This window comes from Zootoca vivipara, chromosome 2 (genome assembly GCF_965207765.1).
Source record: "Zootoca vivipara chromosome 2, rZooViv2.hap1.1, whole genome shotgun sequence".
NCBI lineage: Eukaryota > Metazoa > Chordata > Lepidosauria > Squamata > Lacertidae > Zootoca > Zootoca vivipara.
Window position 1 is genome coordinate 19,474,382 of NC_142584.1, and position 26,163 is coordinate 19,500,544.

A 26,163-nucleotide genomic window follows, 5' to 3' on the forward strand; every position below is an offset into this window, starting at 1 on the left:
TGGTCCAACCCAATCTGGTGAGCCACAGTTCCCACATTCCTGGCATAGTGAAACTTGCTCTCTCTGCTACCATTTTAGAAGGGTAAAATAATGAGATTCTTAATGCTTGGCCTATGATATGTTATATTTATTCTTTGCTGTTAAGCCAGAGAGAAAGCTCCTTACATTCTGGCATTAATGGGATATGGTTCAGTGTCCTGGTTATTCTAACACAGGCATCGCCAACCTGTGGCTCTCCAGATGTTTTGGCCTACAACTCCCATGATCCCTAGCTAAAAGGACCAGTGGTCAGGGATGATGGGAATTGTAGACCAAAACATCTGGAGGGCCGCAGGTTGAGGATGCCTCTTCTAACAAATCTCATTATCCTGATCCCATGGTGTGCCAGGCCATACAGCAGTAGTTGACTAGGCATGCAGTACATATGCAGCGCAGGTGGAAAACTGCCTCCTGAGTATTCTACATTGGCATTGCAGTAGCTGTTGATAAAGCTGTACCTTGCAAGAGAATGCCATGTGATGACTTGTTCAACCTGACATCTTGTAACATTCTCCAAAGTGTTGAGAAAAAGGTCCTTACAACACAGTTGAGTTGCCCTTTACCACACATTGAATGAAGTGCAAGAACTGCTGTGTTATGATGGATATGTGTAACTGAGAAGGCATAGATCATTGTTAAGGGGGCTTTAACAGGATGCCATTTAGTGAGATGCCTTGTCTTTGGCGACCACTTGTAGCCGAGCAAGATTGTCTTCCATGAACACATTCTTAACAGTGTGTCCATAAGTGACTGTGGAGGCCAATTCTGGATCTGCACATCCACAGTGGGGACATATGTTTCCTGGCGTGATCACAGTGAGGATTTGCCAAACATGCCTTCCTCTTGGGTTCGTGCTTCTTCAAAGTCCAGGACGCCTTTGGTCAAGGCTGTTCTCCAACTGGAGCGATCGCAGGCCCACGATTCCCACTTGTCTGTGTTTATACTACATGAACAGGGAAGTTTTTAATGTGTGACATTTTAATGTATTTTTAATCTTTGTTGGAAGCCGCCCAGATGGGCGGGGTACAAATAATAATAATAATAATAATAATTATTATTATTATTTAAGATTTGCCTTGAGAGCATCATTAAACCACTTTTGTTGTCCACTAGCATTACGGTTACCTTTCTAACATTGGGAATAGTTGCTTTGGAGGACGATAATCAGGCATCTGAACAACGTGACCAGTTAAACGAATTTGATGTTGAATCATTGCTTCGACACTGGTCTTTGCTTTTTCCAGTACACTGACATTTCTTTGCCTCTTTCCCCAAGTGATAGTAGGTAAGACTACTGCAACTTGGGATGGAAGTGCCTTTGAAATATTCCAAAATTAGTTCTGTTCTGAGGTCTCCCATCAACCTTGTCTCCTTTATGTTAGAATTGTGACCATTATAATTGCATAAAGAAAGCTTATACTTAGTTGGTCTTTAAGGTGCTACTGGAATTATTTTTTAAAAAAAATTGAAAGATTATTTTAAAGACTGTCTTAAGACAAAACACTTGATTCTCTTAAGGGAGTTCTTTTTGGATCATCTTTTAATAATAATCTTTCATCTTGTTAATTATTATAATTGTATGTTCTTAATTCTGTGGACTAGAAGTGCACATTGTACAGGCTGGATTAAACACAATAGCTGTGCTAGCAGTAGCCAGTGCATCAAATCCTGCTACTTCAATGGGGGGAGGCTTCCCCCTGTCCTCACCCCACACCCTCCATTGGCTTTGAGGGATGAGAAGAACCCTCAGATCAGCACACAGATGAAGGACAGGGGAGATAGTTCCATCCAACAAACAGAAAGGCCTGTGCTGATGGAAAAGTCTCTTTAACCAGTACCCACCTTGGATTTCTATAAAAACACAATTTTAAATTAAGATAGGCCTGAAGCAGAGTTGCTAATGTAGATTTTTAAAAATACAGAAGACTGGTGATGTGATTTCCTGGCTTGCTTCCATTTTTACAATCTATTGAAGAATAGGTGCAGTAATTTCATTGTGGACATTTTCAGATGGCTCCAAATTTGTAAGACTGCTTTTTATTAGGTATGATTATGCAAAGAGCAGAACTCAGCTTTTTGTTGGTATTGCATACTGCCTGAAACACATCATGTCTTCGTTCTGATGCCTTGAACTAATCTCCATTGCTAATGAATTCCTTGAAGCTGTGTGTTTGCAGAGACGTAAAAGGGTGGGATATATATTTAATAAATAAATCATAGAATCATAAGTTGGAAGACACCACAAGGGCCATCCAGTCCAGCCCCTTGCCAAGCAGGAAACACCATCAAAGCATTCCTGACATGGCCGTCAAGCCTCCGCTTAAAGACCTCCAAAGAAGGAGACTCCACCACACTCCTTGGCAGCAAATTCCACTGTCGAACAGCCCTTACTGTCAGGAAATTCTTCCTAATGTTTAGGTGGAATCTTCTTTCTTGTAGTTTGAATCCATTGCTCTGTGTCCGCTTCTCAAACAACCTTTGTCCCTCCTCTATATGGCATCCTTTTATATATTTGAACATGGCTATCGTATCACCCCCTCAACCTCTTCTCCAGGCTAAACATACCCAGCTCCCTAAGCCGTTCCTCATAAGGCATTGTTTCCAGGCCTTTGACCATTTTGGTTGCCGCCCTCTGGACACGTTCCAGCTTGTCAGTATCCTTCTTGAACTATGGTGCCCAGAACTGGACACAGTACTCAGGTGAGCTCTGACCAGAGCAGAATACAGTGGTACTATTACTTCCCTTGATCTAGATGCTATACTCCTATTGATGCAGCCCAGAATTGCATTGGCTTTTTAAGCTGCTGCATCACACTTGACTCATGTCAAGTTTGTGGTCTAACAAGACTCCTCGATCCTTTTCACATGTACTGCTCTCAAGCCAGGTGTCACCCATCCTGTATTTGTGCCTTTTATTTTTATTTTTGCCCAAGTGTAGTACTTTACATTTCTCCCTGTTAAAATTCATCTTGTTTGCTTTGGCCCAGTTCTCTAATCTGTTAAAGTCATTTTGAAGTGTGTCCCTGTCCTCTGGGGTATTAGCCACCCCTCCCAATTTGGTGTCATTTGCAAACCTGATCAGGATGCCCTCAAGCCCACCATCCAAGTCACTGATAAAGATGTTGAATAAGATGTTGAATAAATGAAATCATTAAAGTGGGCAAAGCAAATGCTCAGACAATAAGCTCCTCAGAATAAAGTAGTCACTTAAATATCAGCAGGTTTACAAATAACCATGGTTTTCATTTGACGAGGGCTGGGTTTGACTTGAAAAGTGCATGTAACTTCACAAAGATATAAACCTGAGGTTTTGAGAAGCCTGCAGTCCTGAAATGTAGTATTTTTCTATGTAGGAGCTGCATGATGGGAGTGCTCTTTCCCTGCCCTCTTCCATTTTAAGGTCTTTTTAAAAAAAGACTTAAACCTTTGTGGGGTGGGCTGGGGGTATATATTAAAATGGCTGTTTGGCTTAACAATTTTTATTTTCTTTTGCAAAGCTAGGCAAGGGGCCATTTACATTAAATATGTTCGCATTAGCATAGAAAAAGCAGGTCACATTGTACTTCACATTGCACCCTTAGTATATCAGGTACAGCGAGTCCAGGTGACAATTGTAGGCAATGAATTTATACATGGGAAAGCCTGCAAATAGCATTTTCACAACATCTTATATACTGTATAGCTAGATCCTAGGAGGGATTGCCGACCTGACCCATGGACACCAGGTTGTTGACCCTCATGTATTTTTGTGGGGGTTTGTTTTGCAAGGAAGATTTATGTGTAATTATGGTCTATGTGCAGTGTATTTGGGGGGGGGGTTAGGGAGTGAGTGGTGTGGGCACTGGACCCTTTATTTAAAGGTAAAGGCGCCCCTGACCATCAGGTCCAGTCGTGTCCGACTCTGGGGTTGCGGCGCTCATCTCGCTCTATAGGCCGAGGGAGCTGGCATTTGTCTGCAGACAGCTTCCGGGTCATGTGGCCAGCATGACAAAGCTGCTTCTGGCGAACCAGAGCAGCGCACGGAAACGCTGTTTACCTTCCCGCCGGAGCGGTCCCTATTTATCTACTTGCACTGTGATGTGCTTTCGAACTGCTAGGTGGGCAGGAGCTGGGACCGAGCAACGGGAGCTCATCCTGTTGCAGGGATTCGAACCGCCGACCTTCTGATCAGCAAGCCCTGATTGCTATAGTCCGTAGGGAAGAGCTGCAGCTTAAAACTACACTTTTGGTAGTCTCCCAGATGCGCAGGCGGACTCCATTTGCGGGTTATTTTGCAAAATGCTCTCTGCACATGGTTAAAGACGGTCTTGACGGCATGTTTCAGCGCTTGAGATTTAATTCCACCGAATAGTTGGGTGTGTTTGTAGCTGTGGGGAAATGTAACTGCTCCTCCGCCGGATTGTCCGGCTAACAGTGCAGTCTATGCCCCGGTGAACTCAGTGGGTCTTATTTCCAGGTGTTAGGAAGGATGGCTGAGGCTCCTACATTCACGCCCAAAATGGCGGCGGAGCAGCCAACTACTGTGTACACTGCGAGAAATGTGTCCCCTCTCCCATGCGCAAACTACAACTCCCACCATGCAATGCGAAGACCGCCGTTCGTGACGCGCCCCTGCAGCCTGCCGCGTGACGTATAAATAGCAACCGACCGCCTCCGTCTGCCTTTCCTCTGCTGCCGTCACCGCCATCTTGTGCCGGACCTGTCTGTGGTGCCCGGCGAGGTCTATCCGTCGCCATCCGGCCACAGCCTTGCTGCCTGTTCTCAGGGACTGAGCCCGGGGGACCCACCCCGACATGAGAGCTAAGGTGAGTGGGGTATCGGGCTTGGATAGCGAGCTGACCCGTCAACGTAGCTGGGCTCGAGGCCTGCGTTGCCGTCTTTTGCTACGGGGCGGGCTATTGTTTCGTTTGGCCGGGTGCGAAATGGGGAAGGTTATTATGACGAGCGGTGAAATGGAAGAGTTGCCAAGAACGCCTCGTGCTCCTCTTCCAGGCGAGCCCTCTTGATATTTTGGGCCTACACGGTGATGGGAGACCCTGCTGGAGGCCTAGGGTGCGCGATGGTGTGTGAATATAGAGAGTTGGGCCTCCCAGCTAGGAGAGGGTGGAGGAATAGCTGGTAAAGCGAGAGTCATGGGGCGATTCTGCATGAGAAGTGAGTCTGTAAACCTGATACTTGATGAAGGCATTTATCGGGGCAGAGCTGAGTTTTGTTAGTGACTATTGTACATGCGCATTTAGCCGTCAATCCCATTGAACTTTGTGGGGCTTGCTGCTAAGTAAGCAGTGCACAAGATCGCACTATCCGTGTTTTTTCTGCGCCCCAGGTTTGTAGAGCTGTTGTTTGAATTTTTAAATTGACATCAGGTTTATACATTTTTCTGCCAGGCTCCAGAGTAGCAATTTTAGGAAATAACACTAATGGATAAAATGCTGTTGGTGCTGGGCCCATTTAAAAAAAACAATGCACCTACAAGTTGAGATCTTGCACCTCTCAAATGTTTAAATACCAGTGTTTTGTTTGTGTTACTCTTAGGGGTTTTGATGCAATCAAAAATGCTGACTTGTGTCTTTCCTTTCTCTCCCCTTTCTCTAGTGGCGAAAGAAGCGAATGCGCAGGTATGTGAGCACATGTTTTTATTTTACTGTGCAACCCACTTGTTTGCTTTGCTTTTAAAGATTCTTGATTAGAGTTATCGAAAGTGCTTTGACTCAAATATAACGACATGGCCATCTAAAATTTTAAATAGTGGCTGTTTAAAATTAAAATCTGAGGACCCCAGTTGTTTCTAAGTTCAAATTTGGTCTGCTGGCTATGCAGACTTCATGCACTCCCAGTATGCTTGCTTAATAAATTGCATTGAGCTCAACGAGGCTTAATGTTAATGTTGCTAGGTTTCTTAACATTGGTGCAACCAAAAGTCCACACCAGTCACTGATGCAAAGAATGTAGGCAAAACAGATGCAGATGAGCCATCCCAGGTGGATGAAGAGATGCTAGCAGTGTGATGGAGCAGTAGCTGTTCTGCAAGACAGTGTTTTAGAAAAATGAGTGGTAATTCAAAGTAGAAGACTGCCCCGTAATATAATGGAAAACATACAGTCAGTATGAATACAGACTGCCACATGTTGCATCCAGAGAGACAGGCCTTCTCTCAATCCCGTTCATCACAAATTCAACCAGTGTGAGACTGCAAGTGAACCTCACTGGGGATGCACAGAAAATAAGCTGAACACAGGTCAATCACTAATGCATGAGGCCAGTGTACAGAGGCAATTTCCTTGCATAGCTGCATGCCTGAATCCAATGATACCTATACTAACCAAAGCAGAATTAGCCTTCTCTTGGACCACAACCCCCTTTTTTGTTTTTGAGGCACTTATTCTTCAGTGCTTCCCATTCGTTCTTCTTTCCTACATAAGCAAGCTTTGCACCCACTAGGGATCATAAATACAGAAACATTAGAATTGTTGCCATATGAAACGCCCCTCCAACTGTTGTATATAGTTATCTGAGACGTTCAGTTTTTACTTTGGAACACCTACTAGCAGATAAACAATTTAGCACAGTGGGGCTTGGATGAAACAAGCCTAGGATTGTATTGCATATATGATAAAAGAGAATTTCATTGAGGGCAGGATCTCAACTTTTGGTAATAAGCTACTGTTACTGTTTGAGATTGTAGATCTTTCATTTTCCCTTCACCTTTGCATACCTTAAGCCAAGGGTCAGCAACCTTTTTCAGCTGTGGGGCCGGTCCACCGTCCCTCAGACCATGTGGTGGGCCGGACTATATTTTGAAAATAATAATAATAAAAATGAACGAATTCCTATGCCCCACAAATAACCCATAGATGCATATTAAAAAAAGCACACATTCTACTAATGTAAAAACACCAGGCAGGCCCCACAAATAACCCAGAGATGCATTTTAAATAAAAGGACACATTCTACTCATGTAAAAACACGCTGATTCCCGAACGGTCCATGGGCCGGATTGAGAAGGTATTTGGGCCGCATCCAGCCCACAGAGAACTTAAGTGTGAATTAAATTCTTTTGCTTTTTTTTTTTTACATAATCCTTTTCTCCCATCCCCCAGTGCCCTCCTCCCCAAAGTAGGTATCAGTACTTCTCCACTGGTGATCATGATCAGTCACCAGTGCTCCTTTCCCTGCTCAGAAAAGTGCAGAGGGAGGCTTCTACGGTGGCTCTTCCACTAATCAGGGCAGGTTGCAATAATGCAGGCAGTAGTGGTGCTTTACTGCAAGAAAAGTGGAAAAGTACCACTGCATGCTTTATAGGCATCTGTTCTCAGTTGACTGGGCAAGACAGCTACAGGCTCTGCCACCATCATTCTCTCCAGTGCCTTTGGGCTCTGTCTGTAACATACATGTTGGTAGTAGGAAATTGTGATGCCAAAGAAATTAAGTATTTATACTGACAACTGCAAAGTTGTTGGCTGCCTGTTTAGTGCTGGGGTTCGCAGTTGGTGGCCCTCTTTAACCTGATTTTTTTTTAACCTCTCACCTGCTTAACAGGAATGGATAGGAGGTAGGAAGAAGAGCTGCTTGAACTGCATCTTCTTTTGCTTTTCTCAATTGCCTTTAGATTTTGCAAGTAAATGGTGGGGGAATGATGAACTAGTGTGGTAGGAAGGACATTGGAGGAAATGACTTACTTTAGGAAAAGTGGACTAAACATTTATTTCTAAAAGTATTTCTGTACTGCCATATCCTAAAGTATTAGGGTGGGGTACAGCATCGAAACCTTAAATGCTATTGAGAACAATACAGATAATCATTAAAGTAGCTGCCTAATCTAAAAATTAAGTGGCTTCAAAGACCTGTTGGCATAAAAGTCTTCAAGAGAAACCAGAAAGGAAAAAACAGCACCTATTGAATCTCTGCTGAAATAGTTTTTCGCTTCATGCGACTGGAAACACTACATTGCCTTATGGTAGAATGTTTCGTTAGTATTGACAATTAAAAGAATGTTATCCCTTACAGGCTGAAGCGCAAAAGGAGAAAGATGAGACAGAGGTCCAAGTAGATGTCTCAAAAGTGCTACTGAAGCTGCAGAACCAGAGCATGGAAGGGCGGAGCTTGAAAAGCTGATTTCCAGATAACACCTTCTATTTGCTGCTGCTAGAAGACTCCTTGCCAGTCTTCAGGAGATTCCATCTTAAACCTTAGGAGCGGTGATCTTTCAAGGGGTCTGTGGGCCCCTGAGCTTTACTCTTCTGGACTGATCTTGTTCTTTGTGGCTTGATGTAGTGACTTGTATACAATAAAATTCCTTTTTGGGGGGAATTCAGCACATTTTTTTCGCGTACCAAATGTTGACATTGTCAGTAAAAAGTTTGAAACAGTTACCCAAAGGTTGTTTATGGGGAACTTTGAGAAATTGGGGAGGGTGTATGTGTCAAGCATCCAGTACACACCTACCTTATTGCAAATCAATTCATGGGTGGGGTAGGATTAAGTCCTCTGGTCTTCAGGCTAAAATGGGTGTTGATATTTTGTAAAGGTTTCTTTAAGTGAAAGCAATCTGGGTTATATCCAGTTTTAATCCCTACTCTGAGTAAAACAGTTTGGTACAACCCTCTGCTTCTAACTTGGTTAACACCTAGCTACTTTGCTCCTTTCTTTGGGCCAGAATCAACAGGTGCATAGCTTTGAACCATACAAGTGTCTCTGCTTGTGAGCTCATTAGGAGGTATTGTATATTGTGCCATCTTCAGATGTGGCAGAGATAAGACTTGCTGGTCTACTTCTTGAAGCAACATGATGCCCATGAATGTGAACTTGGCCAGTGTAAGATGAAGCGAAATGTGTGGTTGGAAAATACATTGGGGTTGTCAGCACCCTGATTAATTTTAGCTAGGTTGGGCTGCTTTGGAAACACAAGACTGGAGTTTTAGTTCAATTACATGAACCTGGCTTGTTTTTTCATCACAAATAAGTTCTAGAAATCAACTGTCTTATCTCACTTCCCATAACAGTTCTGTTCTAATGCAGATGCTATATCCATCCAACCATCCATGGTTCCTTAAACAGTAATCTGGTGCTAGCAAACAAGGACTGCATAAAAAAGAAAGGTATAAGGAGCAATACAAATGGATTGTCAATCACACCACCTATCTAGTGAATCTCTTCTGGCTCATGGTGAGACTTGAGCTTTTGTTAATGTTGAATTCAGAACTCTCTTCATGGTCCAGAAGTGCTTACAAGGCAAATGCTTGACAGACTTCCAGATTTGTAGGTTAGGCACCCAGGCAGGATAGTTTCTGCTCTTGTATGAGAGCAGTACAGTACTGTGTACACTTGAGATCCACACTCTTCTACAGCAGGGGCCCCAAACTAAGGGCTGTGGGCCGGATGCGGCCCAATCGCCTTCTGAATCAGGCCCGCGGACGGTCCGGGAATCAGCATGTTTTCACCTAAGTAGAATGTGTCCTTTTATTAGGAATTTGTTCATTATTATTTTTCAAAATCTAGTCTGGCCCCCCACAAGGTCTGAGGGACAGTGGGCCAGCCCCCTGCTGAAAAGGTTTGCTGACCCCTGCAGTTGGAGACCCTTTATCAAGTTAGCAGCCCAGTGGATATACTCCATGGACCACTTGAAAATTGATGAGTGGGTCACCTGATTATTTTTCTGCCTCTTGTGGCTGCTGTGCTTTACTAGATGCTACCGTATATGATTCTTGAGTTACTGTGGTATAAATGACAGCCTCTTGGGGTTGCCGATCGGGCGAGCTTCCATTGCTCCTTCCCAGCTTCCGCCAACCTAGCAGTTCAAAAGCACACCAGTGCAAGTAGATAAATTGGTACTGCTGCAGAGGGAAGGTAAACTTTTTTCAGTGTGCTTTTGCTTCTGTCACAGTGTCCCTTTGCAATGGAAGCAGTTTATCATGCTGGCCACATGACACGGAAAGCTGTCTTTGGACAAACACTGGCCTGAAAAGAGATGAGCGCTGCACCCCATAGTCTCCTTAGTGTCCCTTACCTTAATTCTTAATTGTATTTTTACGCACTGCATATTGCCTAAAAGTTCGTCGACCATTTCTACCAACCAGTTCAGTAACTCGTAATTTTTGTATACAAGCCACAGAACAAGTTGATTCCTGACCTAGACTATAGAGATTATTTAAAGTGATGAGAGTTGGGAAAGGGCAAGGGTTGCGTAAAAACTCGTTCTAAAGGGCTGGGCTGGCGCGTGTAAGAGTTAGGTTTTTACAATAACTAAATTGTGCCAATTGAAAAGGTACCCTTCCCCCCCCCCCAAGCGATTTATCTCTTGGTTACACGATTTGGTCTCTTGGAAATCGGAACAGGTGAAAAAACGCTTCATAGGTTAAAAGCTGGCCTGTATGAAACGCGGGGCTCCGGGAGACCGCCTTGACTAAGCAGCGGGCACAATGCAGGGGGCCGTGTAACAGTTGTGGGGCAGTGGCGAGAAATCCTATCGGAAAAGGCTTCACGGTGAGGTTATGGCAGCGTGAATGCATCGCACGCCACGTTTCGTTACAAAGCCCAGCAGCGTAAAACGTGTGTGTGTGTGGGGGGGGGGTAATAAAGCGCCTCGTCCCCTCCGATACATGCAGGGAGGCGGGAGAGAATTAGAAAAGGGAGTCCTGTTGCCACGGCAACCGCCGCTGCCGACATCCCTCCCTAGCAGCCCCGCGCGGAGGAAGAACCATAGAGTACTTCCGGTGGCGGCGGCAGTACGGGTGGCGGGGGGGAGGGGGCGTCACGCCGGAAGGGGCTGCGCTTTGTTTGGACCAGAGGAGGTCGGAGTGAGGGTGAGTGGCTGGGAGATTGGAGGGGGGGTGGGGTGACATGCATGGCCTTGCCTTCGCTCCGGCTCGGGGTTCCAGAGTCCCCACCATTTTCCCAAGGGGCGAATGCCTTGAGATCCTGACTTGGCCTCTCGCCGCGGGGTCTCCTTCCTTTTTCAACCGAGCGGACCCTCGCCGAGTGTGAGTTGAGGCCCTGCTTCGGCCCTTTCCGACTCTCGGGAAGTTTTCACTCCGTTTTAGGGTTGCTCTTTCAGGCCGGGCGATGCTGCGATCCTGCGAAGTTCCAGGTGAGCTGTGGATTTCTGGGGCAGAGCTTCGTCACGTTGTCACTGCTCTTGAGCCGAAGACATCCTCGATCCACACCGAGGGCAAAGAGATTTGCTCTTAGTTTTTTGTTTTTTGTTTTTAAAAAAGCAAAACCACACACACACACACACACACACATATGATCAACGTTGCCTGTCATCAAAAGTACCACAGGATGGTACCCAGTTCATGGAAAGCAGCAACTTTTGAAGAAAGATTTGGGGCGGGGGGGGGCATCATATCTAACCTGTCTAATACTTTCCTAATAAAGTTTGCGTCTCCATCTTTGTAACACAACAGCTAAAAGCAGATCATGGTTGTGTCTTAAGAACACATCCTGCATGGAAGCAGCACATAATGATCAGAAGTACAGTAAGGATGTAAGGTTCATTTCAAAGACAAGTGGAATCCCTAGGGTTTCTGAGGAGCTTTTGGGGGGATGCCTCACCAATAAGTTGTGGAGGGGTAGCTATATATAGTCTATGTTAACAAAACAACAAAGTGTTTTGTAGTGCCTTAAAAACTAACAGATTTGTTACAGAATGATAGTAATGGTGACTAAGCCTTCCTCAAAGGCTGTTTTTGCTCTTTGCATTGTGCAGCCATAGGGGGAGAAGCATTTGGCATGCTCTTAAATGCATTATTCTTTTATGTGGTATAATTTACAGCAGACCTGGACAGGACGCCGTATGAACTAAGTGCATTCTGCAATTCTCTTTAGAATTATTGGCATATCAGAAGTGGGTCTATGGCAGATGCATAGGTGCACTTTATAAATTAATGTGAAAAGGTAAAAGCTTGAAGTCCATAGAATAGACAGTTAATATCTATGTTAAAATCCTGGTACTACAATAGGATAGAAAATATTTTTGATCTATTAAGACAAATGCATGTAATTGAAGATTTTAATCATGGCTTTTTATCTTTCTATAGCTCTTGTGGGACAAATCAAGTCTGAATCTTTGCCATAACCCACCCTGGCATGACTTTGGAAATTTTGTGTCATGAAGGTAAAGTTAAGCTTCCTAACAACTAATAGTTTATCTATATGATGATCTGCTGAGGGTCAGAAGTTAAATATTCTTGGCATTTGGAGCTTTAGCTGGCGATCATTTAGAAATGGCATGGTTGTAAATTAATGCAGAGAGTAATATTGTATAGGTCTACCCATAAGAAAATCTCACTGAATTCAGTGGGACTCACTCCCAGGTAAGTGTGCATAGAATTGCAAATGTAGATTTTAAAAAGACCCCATAGGAGTTTCATTAAGCTCTTACTTTGGAGTTTTAAAGCAAAATCAGAAGTATGAGAATGACAAAGTGTGCTATTCTTGTGTGGGGTTTTGTTCACCCTTTCCCTGTTTTAAATTTTGTCACCTCTGCAGACTCCATACACCCCCCCCCACCCCCACTTGCTTGCAAATTGGGTGCCCTCCCATTTCTACAAATCTTTGAGTCCAGCTTTTTAACCATGCTTTTTCTGTGACAGAAGATGGGTAGGAGCTTCTTTTATCTGATGTAGAATTTCACATTTGTGAACTCTTTGAAAGGTCAAGCTGCTAGTTTCAGGGTGATCTGAGTCTTCAAACAATTATTTCTAAGCATTGCTAGGAATAGTCCTCTATACGAAAAAAATCCATCGGTATAGATATCTGTTCTATTCTATGAGTGCATAGAACTCAATCTGGCACATGAATTCAGTGGGTCTGCTTTGATTATGCCTTAATTGGATATCACCCAGTGGTTACTAGGAACAGAGTGTAGCTCCTATTCATATGGCATCATTGAGTGTATCTCTTTATTTACTGTAAGTGAATGGCTGACGTTCATTACTATGGTTAAAAATAAAGCTTTGTGAAGTCGTTAGTGTTTTGCATAGTGAAGTCCTAAGTAGTAGTGCATAACTACAAAATTATGCAAAAACAAAACAAAACCCTCAGTCACTAGATTTAACCCTCTGTTTATTATTTACCTTAATGGCACATTCTGTTTTCATACTTGCTAAACCCTTATTTTACTTCTCAAAGTGTGAACCCTTCGTGGGTAAGATTGTTAAGAGAGAGAAAACTATTATGAGCTGCTTTGAGTCCATGGAATAGAGTAGGTGCTCTGTCCCAGCTTCTGCCAACCTAGCAGTTCAAAAGCATGCCATTGCAAGTAGATAAATAGGTACTGCTGCAGTGGGAAGGTACACGGCATTTCTGTGTGCTCTGGTTTCCGTCATGGTGTCCCGTTGCACCAGAACCGGTTTAGTCATGCTGGTCACATGACCCGGAAAGCTGTCTGGACAAACGCCGGCTCCCTCGGCCTGAAAGTGAAATGAGCGTCGCAACCCCATAGTCTCCTTTGACTGGACTTAACCATCCAGGGGTCTTTTACCTTTACCTTTTTTTACCTTACTTTCAAAAGTTAAAGGGGTATGCAATTCATCTGAGGTTATGTTGCATTTGCATTCTAAACTACCTTGAAATTTAATTGGATCCTATGCAGGCAGCCGCAGACTTAATAAAATCTTTGCTTGATCATCCAACACAGTAAATAGCAGCATCTTTTTCAATTGTTGGATCATATTGCCTTTGTGGTCTTGGGTAAGCGTTTAGAACTCTCATTCAGTTTTGTTCCCCTTCTCTGCAGCAAAAATGTAATGCCCTTATATAGGAAAGTAATATAGTTCCACCCTGAGTTGAGTGCAGTGTTTAGTTCTATTCATCTGTTCTCAAAAGATAGAACTAGGGGAAAGTATGAGAAGGAACTAAAAGGTGTATTGAAGCCCTTCAGTCCAAGCAAATAATTCATTTCTTTCTGATAGTTGAGAGGATATACATGCACATATAGACTATAAAATACTTGGATCTGATACCAAGTGTTGTTTGATGTATCATGCGTTCTCTTCCCAGTCAGAAGTAATAAATTATTATTATTATCATCATCATCATCATTGTCATCTAACTGGACAGGTTTCCCTCTTGCGTTTCTTACTTGTTCTCTTGTACTTGCACAGTAACCTGATTTTGGGCCCCCAGCCTGCACAGGGCCACGAAAAAATGCCTGACCGTGACAACACCTATAACGGCAGTGGGAGCGGCAGCGATGAGGCAAGTGCCAACTCCGATGACATCTGCCGGGATTTCCTACGCAATGTCTGCAAACGGGGCAAGCGCTGCCGTTTCCGACACCCTGACATGACTGAGGTGACCAACCTGGGAGTGAGCAAGAACGAGTTCATCTTCTGCCACGACTTCCAGAACAAGGAGTGCGTCCGCATCAACTGCCGCTTCATCCATGGCACCAAGGAAGACGAAGATTGCTACAAAAAGACAGGGGAGCTACCCCCACGCCTTCGCCAGAAAGTGGCAGCTGGGCTTGGCCTTTCCGCAGCCGACCTCCCCAACAGCAAGGAGGAAGTACCCATTTGTAGGGATTTTCTCAAGGGGGATTGCCAGCGCGGGGCCAAATGTAAATTCCAGCACCTTCAGCGGGATTATGAGTACGATGCCCGGGGGTTGGCCACCCGGGAGCAGGGCATCACCACTCCCGTGCGCCGATATGACCCCTACGACCCCATGTACGACTCAGACCGATGCTTTGATGACCATGACCCTGTGCTGAAGCGGCGGCGGGTAGACGGGCTCCACTTTGAGACTTATGAGTACAACTTCACCAGCCCTCGCACGGTGGAATACCGGCTCCTGGAAGAGGAGAACATCATGCTCCGCAAGCGTGTGGAGGATCTCAAGAAGCAGGTCAACAACCTCCTAGCCACCAACGAGGTCCTGCTGGAACAGAACGCCCAGTTCCGCAACCAAGCCAAGGTGATGACTCTCAGCTCCACGGCCCCGGTTACCGAGCAGACTCTGGCGCCCACCGTGGGCACCGTCACCAACTATAACCACAGCATTGCCCAGACTCACACCACCCTGAGCAGCCAAGCTCTGCAGCCACGGCCTGTGTCCCAGCAGGATTTGGTGGCTCCAGCTGGAGCTCAGGCAGCTCCCCCTACCAACGCAGCGCCTCCCATGAACCCAGAAATCACCCCGCTGTCAGCAGCGCTGGCTCAGACCATTGCCCAGGGGATGGCTCCACCAGTCTCCATGGCTCCTGTGGCCGTATCCGTAGCGCCTGTGGCCGTGTCCATGGCTCAGCCACTGGGGGGCATCACCATGAGCCACGCCACCACCCCCATGGTGACATACCCCATAGCCTCCCAGAGCATGAGGATAACAGCCATGCCCCACTAGCCCACTTCCAAGGGAAGTGTCTTTGCTCGGTCTGTCCTTTCCCTTACCGGGATCTGTTTCTCTCTCGTTGGAGGTGGTGAACGTGCAGAAGAGAGAATGAAACTGATTTCAGGTGCAGATCTGAAAAGTCACCGGAAACCTCATCTCGACACAGAGGCGAGGACCATAGCTTGGGTTCACAATTGTCCTCACACAGGAATATGTGGCGCTTGCCCCCCCCCCCCACCTCGGACGACAGCAGGGCTCAGGGATGCTAACAAAGCAATTTGGAGAGTATTGTAATCTCATAGCCTTTGTGTGTATGTTGTATCTAATTTGCAGCTTGTCCACCCTCATGTAGCCACCCACCAGTCCCTTGTGAGTTTTGCAGCTGAGCAGATTTCCCCACCTTGGAAGCGCTGCTTTTGCATAGCCACACAGAATTCATCCTGTGGTGGTTGGTCCAGAGAGGAAAAAACAGCTAAGCTCCCAGGTGCTTGCCGGTGAAATGAAGAGTGGCTTTGCTTTGCTCAAAGAAAGGGTCAAAGACTAAAACTGTACTAGCTCCACAAAGAGCAGAGACTGTTGTCAGCCTGCATCATGTATCTTTGTACACTGTTTCTTGCTGTAGGAAGCCAGAAATCCAGGCTCCTAGGTGGTTTTATCTGAGCTCTGTTGCTGTAATAAACAGCAAGCTGGAAATGGTTCCAGAGCACAAAATTAAATATTGCCTTTTCTTCTGAGTTGATTAGGAATGGACAGTTGAAATTGTAGCCCTGGAAAGAGGAGGTTCAACATACGTGACTTACTAAAGTTTGAGTTTGCAGGCTAGCGGTGATTGTGGACATATATAAAGATGGCATCTTTTATATGGATTTATGGGTTTCTCAAATGCAGTGGCAGAATAACCCATAGGCTTGAAGCAGCCTAACTTGCCATTGGCACTTGCAGGATTACTTGATGCCTTGCAAGCCCAGAATAGCTCCCACTGTTTTGTTCATTCTTCTGAGCTGTTTCACTGCTTTCTGCCCGCATTTCATGTCTGAATTGCTCCCATGTGCAAGGACTTAGTTGTTGTAGGGACTTACCTGCTCTGCATCACTTCACGTTTTGCTATATGGCATACTTAAACTTCCCTCATTCAGTGTTTCTCTTTCCTTTTTGGAATTTTGTTGTTAATGATAACAACCCTCAGCTCCTCCTTGGCTCCATATTAGCTTTCGTGTTTTTCATGTTCCATTTGGATCGGGTTTTATTTGAATGTTTTTAACAAAAATGAGGAAAATGCTTCATGAACCTGCTGTTTCTACAGTTAACCGTGTAAATGTTTTCAGCTATTAAAACAAATGTACAGTCCTCACAAATATCCAGTGCTGATGTGATTTGTGTGTGTGTGTGTGTGTGTGTGTGTGTGTGTACACACGTATATTCTCCCCTTCTTCAAATATTTATGTGTTTGCAGTTAAGAATCTGTATAGATCTCTGGAACAGAACACAGCAGCTTTCCAAAACACTGGCAGGATTCCAAGAAAGGGTGGGATGGAGGGGGTGAGAGGCAGGAGGGAAACACTCTAGGTGACTTTTTATTGTAGGCAAAATCTGCTGAGCCTGCAAGCTTTTTTCTGCCTTGCGAGCAACTGGGCTGCTGTAAGATAAACTACAAGTAGGTGTGATGATCCATTAACTACTGTAGCTTGCTATCATGAGGTCTGCTGATAAGCAATGGATATAGGGAGATTTGGGAAGAATATTCTCCTATAGGTTAACTTGGGCATTGAAGGTATGCCTTTTCATGATCAGGGTGCCTCTAAAACTTTAGTCTTCTCAAAGCCTGATAGTAGATCTTTCTTTGCTGCCACCTGGGGATCACAGGAGAGAAATCTTAAACCTCTTTGTGGCACATCCGAGCTACACGGATTGTAAATAAAAAAAAGGATGAATTGATGATTGTGACCGAAGCAACATGCTGGGTGGTTTTAGGTATCTGCCAGCCCTTGTTATAGGAATTGACTATATTAATTGTATGCAACATATCTGTGCAATCTGATTTAAATGGATTTTCCATAAGTATGAGCCCTTGAGCATTTTACCTTTCTAGGGACAAAAGTGACTCGACTTTTTGACAAGCAGCAAGGGCCTTAAAGGGCAAAGATGGGAGGCAGTTGCAAAAATTGTACAGCACCTCCTTGCTATAACTCAAGTATACCCATCAAATATGATATAAACTATATATTTCACAAAAGGGACGCGGGTGGCGCTGTGGTCTAAAGCACAAAGCCTAGGGCTTGCCAATCGGAAGGTTGATGGTTCGAATCCCCGCGACGGGGTGAGCTCCCATTGCTCGGTCCCTGCTCCTGCCAACCTAGCAGTTCAAAAACACGTCAAAGTGCAAGTAGATAAATAGGTACCGCTCCAGCGGGAAGGTAAATGGCATTTCTGTGTGCTGCTCTGGTTTCGCCAGAAGCAGCTTAGTCATGCTGGCCACATGACCTGGAAAAACTCTATGGACAAACGTCGGCTCCCTTGGGCAGTAAAGCGAGATGAGCGCCACAACCCCAGAGTCGTTTGTGACTGGACATAACTGTCAGGGGTCCTTTACCTATATATTTCACAGGAAAGTACATGCAAATTACAGCTTCTAGACAAGGGACTTTGTTATCAACTTACAGGCCTCATTCCATTGGAGAACCCACATTTTCTGCAGTGAAGCTAATAGTGGAACCACTGGCCTCTTGGAGGTGACTGCCCAGCTGATGGGGAATGTCAGGCCTAGGGGCAAATGACTCCCCCAGGCCTCTTATCTGACTATTGTAACCTTTTCCTAGGCTGCACCCTTCACTGGTCCATCTTTGGACTCCAGGTGTTTTTCCCCTGACAGGACCATATATTTCAATTATGAATAATGTCTCTTGCTTCTCTAGATAGAGAGGCCTGTATTGTACAATGGCAAAATTTATGTTTATTTCTCCGCCCCACTCTGTCATATAGCCCTTGAAAGGTTGCGTAGTACACAGTACTGCCCTCAAGCTAGTTCCCACCTGTGTTCCACCCCTTACATAGAGCAGAACCATTTGCACTGGAGAACATGTGACTTTATTAATAAAAGCATTGGAGGTTTATGGCTTAATGAAAATGGACAGCCTGAAACTGAAGAGAGAAGTCCATGGATGATCAGAGAGAAATGAAGATGAGGTGGGCAAAGGTTAACTGGCAGAAAAAGGCTGAATAAAATCTAGCCAAATATGGATTGAATTTATACATCAAGAAGGGTGTGGGGCTACCCTTATATCAAAAGTACACTAGGCGTAGGAACAAAACTCTCTTTATTGGGGTCTGCTGCTTTAAGTTGTTTTATCCTAACTACTCCAGTGATTAGAGGGGAATGACAAAAAAGATGTTATGAGCAGCGAAGGAAGGTTATGGGGTATGTTCCCCACCCCCAACAGCATTTTATATATGCACACCAAGTCTGGCCCTATAAATATGAAATGCTGTTAACCATGGCAAAACTGACTGCTGCAAGCATATGGAGCAGAATGGTAAAAGGCCGAAGCAGAACTACATTTCTAGGAAGACGAGAGACACTTCTCTTTTTTAAAAGAAAGCTCAGTTTGGGGCCTCTGTACCTGCCTCTTAGTGGTCCTGAAGTAAGAAGAATGACTGGAAAGATGCGTTGAAAAAGGTAAGGAAGCTAAATCCAGGAAGCCTGGGCAGGTGCCTGATAGAAAAATGTAGAGTTGGCAATTGATCAATAAACGGGGGTCTGTGGGTGTAGGTTGCAGTTGGGCAGGTGGAGAAGAAAGGCAAAGGAGTCAGCAGGTTGAGGAGGGAATATTTGGAGGAGATGGCTTTTGGAAACCCACAAGACAGCAAGGAGTATGTTGATCGGAAGGACAACAGAGAGGCTGGGCCTGTCAGGGTGGTTGAAGGAAGAAAGGAACAGCAGGCAAATGTATCATGCACCTAAAATAAGAGGCCTGAGGAAACAAGGCTGCAAAGTCTCGAAGTTAGGGGAGGAGAAACTAAAGTTTTAACAGGCTTGGGCAAAATCTCGCATAGGAACCAAGGTCACGAGGAGCCCTGAGCTGATGACCAGAAGGAAGTGGGGGAAGCTGAAGGACGCTGAACCAGGAGCTCATAGGCTGGCCAAACCTGAGGTATGTCTGTATCTTTAAGCATTGCCTGAAAATGAAATTCTCCCAGGTGTAGCATATAGAACTTAAATGTGGGAGGAAGCAGGTGACATTCCCCTTTGTAGTCTAGCATTAGGAATGCCGAGGCCTCCTCAAGGACATGAAGGTATGGATGTGGAGAGATTAATTTTGCAGGTTGATTTACGCTATGCAGGTGGGTTTGTTCCAGGCAGAACAGCTACACACACACACACACACACACACACACACACACACACACACACACACACACACACAACAGCATATGGCCAGGGTTGGTGGATAAAGGCTTGTCAGTTATGGTATTATTATTTTTTCCTATACTTCCTCTTGTGTCTAATAGCAGGCCGACACACCAGGAAATGTTCAAGGTGAATCTTCCCTATGCGCCCTTTACGTGTGTCTATGGTGGGGTCTGGTTAAACGTCACAATTCCTTAAAGACGTGAGACAGTGGCAACAACAGCCAGCAAAGCAAAGAATGGCTGGGGAAGGGTTTAGAGCAGGCACCCCAACCTTTGGCCCTCCAGGTGTTTTGGACTACAATTCCCATCATCCCTGACCACTGGTCCTCCTAGCTAGGGATCATGGGAGTTGTAGGCTAAACCATCTGGAGGGCCGCAGGTTGGGGATGCCTGGTTTAGAGCTTTAAAAAAGGAAGGCCAATGAACAACTAGAGCTGGGGCAAAACCTCACATAACAGCCTACAGGCAGGAGGGGCTGTGTGAGCTATTAGTATAGCAGTGGACAGGAAGGGAAGATGGAGATCTGGTGGGTCCAAGATCCAGGTTTTCCACAAGCCAGCTTTACAGGCTCCGGTGGTTTAAGTTAAATAGAAAGGAAATTCTGCCAGAAGTGGCTTCACCTGCCACTATAGCCCTGCACTAGAAAAGGAGCTGAAATGATGAGCATGTAAAATTGAGACGATGAGCAGCTGTTAATGGCTCTGGGCTTCTAGCACAGCAATGGCAGATTTGTCTTTGGAGAGACACAGCTGAAGATGGTGTGGGTGGGTTAGGCAATGCAACAGACCAGGCCTGTTTACAGTAGTCTGTATTTTAATAAGATAAAGAGGTGGGTTTTTTTTGGGGGGGTGGTGGTGGTGGTGGTAGCAATATAGTTTATGGCTCATGTCAGTTGAATGGAGGCGGCATCTCAAATGAGTTCAAACCCCACTGAAGCAGTTTAGGAAGTAGCTCCCTTTGGTCTGAGGCGCTTTGTAGGCCATCAAATTTGGCTCCAGGTTTATCCGAGCCTGCTTCATCGTCACCCCCATTCATGATTGAGAAACAAAAAACAGGTACTGTACAACTTTCCCCCCCCTTTTGTCAGAAGCTGATGAAACATTCAGGCCTTATTAGTCTCTTCGGAGTTGCTAAAGTGTGCCACATTGCAGGCAAATAGGTCCAGGGGCTTTTGTAATAGATACCTTTTTAAAGTTTGGGGGGTTTTATTGTTTTTTTAAAGAAATATAATTATTTTGAGGCAGGTTTGGATGCATTTTGCAAGCAATGCTGCCCCTTGTCATGAACCGTGCCAAATTTCAGAAGGATTTGCTTTCCTGAATCTTCAGCTGTTAAAAGTTTTGGGATGGGTAAACAAAGAATTGGTTAAAGTCCCCATGTGTTTCGTGGACAAATGGATGGAAAACTGCAAACATGAGGAAAGTGCTCCTGGGTAAGGAAGCTGCCAAATTGCAGACAAATACATCTAGGAGTTTTTGTGATGGGCCCTTTCAAAGTTGATTGCACACTCCGCCATCTTCCTACATCTCTGGTGTTTGCTTTCCCCAGTTCCCACCTCACCCTATGCTGGCATTATTGTATGGTAAACTCAGAGACATTTCTCTTGCATTTAGTAGACCTTTCTCTGCAGCATTGTTTTTGATGTTTGGATCACTGAGGTACTAACTAGACAGTACTTCAGGAGTTGGGGTTACCTAACCTACCAACATGTGTCTTCCAGTCTTGTCTCTTTTGTTAGGAAGCAGAGCTGAAAAGCAAAATTAAAAATGTGAGATATATACCAGATTTTTCTCCTGTTATACATTATTATTATTATTATTCACATTTATATACCACCTTTATCTTCTTAGAATCTCAACGTGGTGTACGTGGTTCTCCTCCCCATTTCATCCTCGCAACAGCCCTGTGGGGTAGGTTAGGCTAAGAGATTGCGACTGGCTCGAGGTGACTCAGTGAGCTTCATGGCTGAGTGGGGATTATGAACTCTGCTCTCCCAGGTTTTAGTCCAATATACATTATGCCAGACTGGTTGGGATAGATTTAAAATTTAATAATAATAATAATAATAATAATTTTTATTATTTATACCCAGCCCATCTGGCTGGGTGTCCCCAACCATTCTGGGCAGCTTCCAGCAAAATATTAAAATACAATAATTCATCAAATATCAAAAGCTTCCCTAAACAGAGCTGCCTTCAGATATCTTCTAAAAGTCAGATAGTTGTTTATTTCTTTGACATCTGGTGGGAGGGCATTCCACAGGGCGGGCGCCACTACCAAGAAGGCCCTTTACACTATAGTGTAAAAAAAGCATAATACCACCAACACGCAAATCAACTGTACTGATTTTTTTATATATTATAGAAAATAGTAACGATAGTAAATTTAGCTTGAAACACACTTTTCTGGCTGCTGCTCTTCTCTTAGCACTCTCCAAGGCTCATTCCGATGTGAGGAGGGACGTAGCAGAACCCCCACAACCAAGCTCTCCACATATGCTTTGCTTGGTCTCTGGCACAATGCTGCGCCTCCACTAGGAAGCAAGGTTTGTGGTTCTGTATGGTGGGCTTCCAAAAGTAAAAAGATAACCCACTTTCTAATAAGCTAGCGTGTTGGTCTGTAGAGATGATCTTAGTATTTTGGGCTATACTTTGTGGCTTGCTTCTGAGAAAGAAATGGGCAAGTGTTCTATTGATTGTGTACTCCTCGTGTCTTGTGTAATGTGTCAGATATAAGCTTTTTCCGCCAGAAGTCTTGAAGTACTCTTAGCTGAGTTTGGTAGTGATGTGGAATTCAACCACATGCTGAAACTCAAGGTTTGCACATTTAATTCCCCCCCCCTCACCTGAGAGCATTTTATTTTATTTTATTTTTCAAAATATATTTTTTATTAATTTTCCATTTCTAACAATATTGTAACATATCACCTTTTAGAAATGTTTAGCTCTGTCGAGCTTTTGACTTCCCTCCATTCTGTCATCTGGTTTTTCTAGGAAACATTTTAATTCACACATTTATACCGTCAGAATTCTACATTAAACTTGAATTATTTAAAACTTAAAGCACAAGTAGAAAATTTCTTCTATTAAATGTTGCAAAGTTTATCTCAGTCCAGCTAGTGTCTTTATATGTTTACAGTGATTGTCTATATATTGAATGAATTTATTCCACTCTCTCTGGAACTTTTGGTCACTCTGGTTTCAGACTTCCCCCCCGTCAGCATAGCCAATTCCGCATAGTCCATCATCTTCGTCTGCCGTTGATCTACTGCCAGTAATTCTTGCTGTTTCCACTTTTGGGCTAATAAAGTTCTAACTGCTGTTGTAGCATGCATAAACAGTTTCTGGTCAGTTTTTAATATCTTCACTCCTGTCATCCCCAACAGGAACGCACATTTAAAAGTGAAAGACTTTATTTTGCCCTAACGTAACAATTCCACTTTTAAAACAATGTGGTTTTTTTGTTGTTTAGAAAGTGATGGGAAAATGCATTGGAAAGTTTGGGTAGGTAAATTATTAACAGGAAAACAGACACCCTGCAAGCAAATTGGGATGAATGTTTACTGCCCCCAAACAAATTAGAAATCGGAGAAAGAGAGAGAAAGCCATCTTTTCCCTAATCTCTTTTCAAAAATCCTAAGCTTTTAACTGTACGTGATGAGTAGTCCAGAAGGGGGCAGCAAAGTACAGCGTTTGCAACCCGTAGATCTCATTTGCTGTTAGCAGGATGCTGCAAGATGAGAACAGAATGACTGGTTGGAAGAAAAAAATGTCTTTTGTCCAAACTGTCTAAATAAAACAGCCATAAAGACAGCCTCGTATAACATTCTGCATTTTTGTTTCCCTTGTGAAATCAGATATTGGTCTGCAGCTCTTTCCCCTTTAGCTAGACCCATAGGACTTATTTGCAACAGACATTTTGCTTTCATGTCACAACCTCCCTGGTTCTATACATGTTTAGTTAGAGGCAAAGCCTGCTGTCTTCTAGAGGAATTGGAGGGCTTGATAATAGCAAGCCACAGTCTCTCTTTTGCATGGCTAAATTTACTCAGAAGCAGGGCCGGATTTAGGTTTGATGAGGCCCTAAGCTACTGAAGATAATGGTGCTCTTTGTATGTCCACCTGTCCTTTGTCAACAACAAATTGTCGCTGTTTTTTGTGTTGAATCAATGCTATATGGTAATTTATGGACCTAAGAGGTATCTAAAGCCATTTGCACATAACAAAATATGTATTTTATCAAAGTACATCCAGTTTTGTTTCCTTTAATTTTTGGCCCCCCCCCCCAAGAGAGTGGGGCCCTAAGCTATAGCTTGTTTAGCTTATACGTAAATCCGGCACTGCTCAGAAGTATATGTGGGCAATGAAATAACAGGCTGCCAACAAAGGTTGGAGCACATATTGAAGAGCACACCACCACCTCCTCCTTTGGCGATCACCTGTAGCCAAGTAAGATTGTCTTCCATAAATACGGTCTTAACAGTGAGTCCATAAGTGAATGTGGAGGCCAATTCTGGATCCACGTGTCCTTGCACAGTGGGGACATAGGTTTCCAGGCAGGAATTGATCGTGGTGAGGGTTTGCCAAGCATGCCTTCCTCTTAGCACATTTCTCTCTTTCATCCCAAGTTTGAGCATCTTCAAAGCCCATGACACCTTTGGTAAAGGCCATGGCACGTTTTTTGCTGCCGGGGGATTGGGGGGGGGGGAGATTGAAAGGAGATGAAGTCTCTCCACCTACCAACCTCAAATGGCAGGAAAAGGAAGAGAAATGGTTACTGTTAACATATTTGATGGGTTTTGGAATATGCAGAATATGCCCTCCTCTGCCTGTCTCTCTGTTTTCCAGCAAAAGTTAGAGGAAACGGATTTATTTATATGGAGTTGGGTGTGTGTGTGGGGGGGGAAATAAAGTTTGAATTGTCTGCAACTTGTGCAGAATTTTGTTTCATCTGAAAAGGAGGGGTGAAAAGCAGCGGCGGAGGAAGCTGCTCGGGCACCTGGGGCAGCGTGCCCAGGGGCAGGACGAGCTGCCCATAGCGATGGGGCGCACCGTGGGGTCTCCGGAGTCTGCCTGCCTCCTCCCACTCAGCTGCCCTACAGCTGGGGGGGAGGCAGTGGGCGAACCGTTTGGGCAGTGTGGAGCCTGCGCACGCCCAAGCCACCGTGTCTCTCCCAGGAGAGACGCGTGGCTTGAGTGCGCTGCACGCCCCGCGTTGAGTCACCCGGCATCAGTGGTGACACCCGGGGTGGACTGCACCCACTGCACCCCCTTCCTCTGCCCATGGTGAAAAGGCATCAATTTGGACTATCAGCAAGTGCAAAATGATACAGTCTCAGAACTAGGGGCAGTTTTCTTACCTAAACTTATAAATACAATTCAGTGTAACTGACCTAGCTGTGTCCACACCATACATTTAAAGCACATTATCTCCCCCCCCACCCCGGAACTGTAGTTTGTTAAGGGTGCTGGGAGTTGGACCTCTGTGAGGCTAAACTATAGTTCCCAATATTGTGGGTGGGTGTTGTAAATGTAGGGTGTGTACACAGGGATCAATAGGTTGTATATTCTAGTTTTCTTTTTGTGAGGTAATTGATCTCGTTAACTTGTTGATAACAGTTAGGTCTATAATGTAGTCATTTTGTTTTGTTATGATTGATGGCATTTCTGAGAGCGAGCATCATTTTCCCGTAAGCTTTTTATCAACAGGGTGGGAATGGCTATTTGATGAATGAGTAATTGCTAGGCCTGTTTCAGCCAGTCGTTGAATGGCAGAAGGGAAGGGCTGTGGCTCACAGGCAGGGCACATATTTGGCACATGGAAGGTATGAAGCAAATTGGGGAATTTCCATGTTATCTTAGAGGGCTGTTCTTCTATTTTTATTTTTATTTTCCCCAAAAAATCATATTTATTCATTTTATAAGAATGAAAAAGATATACAAAATACAAAAATACACAAAAAAGAAAATAAAACACAGACAAAAAAGAGAGGAAAAAACCCACAATTCATCTTACTTTCATCTTCTAACTTTCTAAACATAATTAACTGGGCTTCCTCAAATCCCCCCTATCTGATTTTCATTTAAATTCATCTTTGGCAGTTTTCATACATCATACCTTTAACTCATTATTTAAACCTCTCTTTAACATATTATTCTCAAACCTTACCCTATTTGAGGGCTGTTCTTCTACTTGTGCTTTGTCAATGTGCAGTGGCTGAAGCAATCCAGTCAGATGGGGCGAGGTAATAATAATAATAATAATAATAATAATAATAATAATAATAATAATAAATTAATATGTTGGAGGGCATGCATGCTGGGTTTCTGCAAGCCCCTGGGTAACTGATTAATTGGTTTATGGTAGGAAATGCTGCTATTAAGGAGC

At 44.3% G+C, this 26,163-nt stretch overlaps 1 protein-coding gene and 1 long non-coding RNA gene across 4 annotated transcripts; both read left to right on the forward strand.

Moving 5' to 3' along the window:
• Positions 1-4,714: 4,714 nt before the first annotated feature.
• On the forward strand, positions 4,715-8,349 carry LOC118079617 (uncharacterized). The gene is made up of 3 exons (XR_004691853.3): positions 4,715-4,844; positions 5,635-5,657; positions 8,047-8,349. It is a non-coding gene; the product is annotated as an uncharacterized LOC118079617 (long non-coding RNA).
• A 2,395-nt stretch (positions 8,350-10,744) lies between these two features.
• On the forward strand, positions 10,745-16,724 carry ZC3H10 (zinc finger CCCH-type containing 10). 3 transcript variants are annotated; one of them, XM_035103960.3, is made up of 3 exons: positions 10,745-10,841; positions 12,078-12,154; positions 14,145-16,724. In XM_035103960.3, the coding sequence occupies exon 3, from the start codon at positions 14,188-14,190 to the stop codon at positions 15,379-15,381; it is 1,194 nt and encodes a 397-aa protein (XP_034959851.2). In that variant the 5' UTR covers positions 10,745-10,841; positions 12,078-12,154; positions 14,145-14,187; the 3' UTR covers positions 15,382-16,724. The 3 variants fall into 3 exon arrangements, with proteins under 3 accessions (XP_034959851.2, XP_088519090.1, XP_034959850.2); XM_088662964.1 differs by having other exon boundaries at positions 10,763-11,018; XM_035103959.3 differs by having other exon boundaries at positions 10,815-11,125.
• Positions 16,725-26,163: the final 9,439 nt, after the last annotated feature.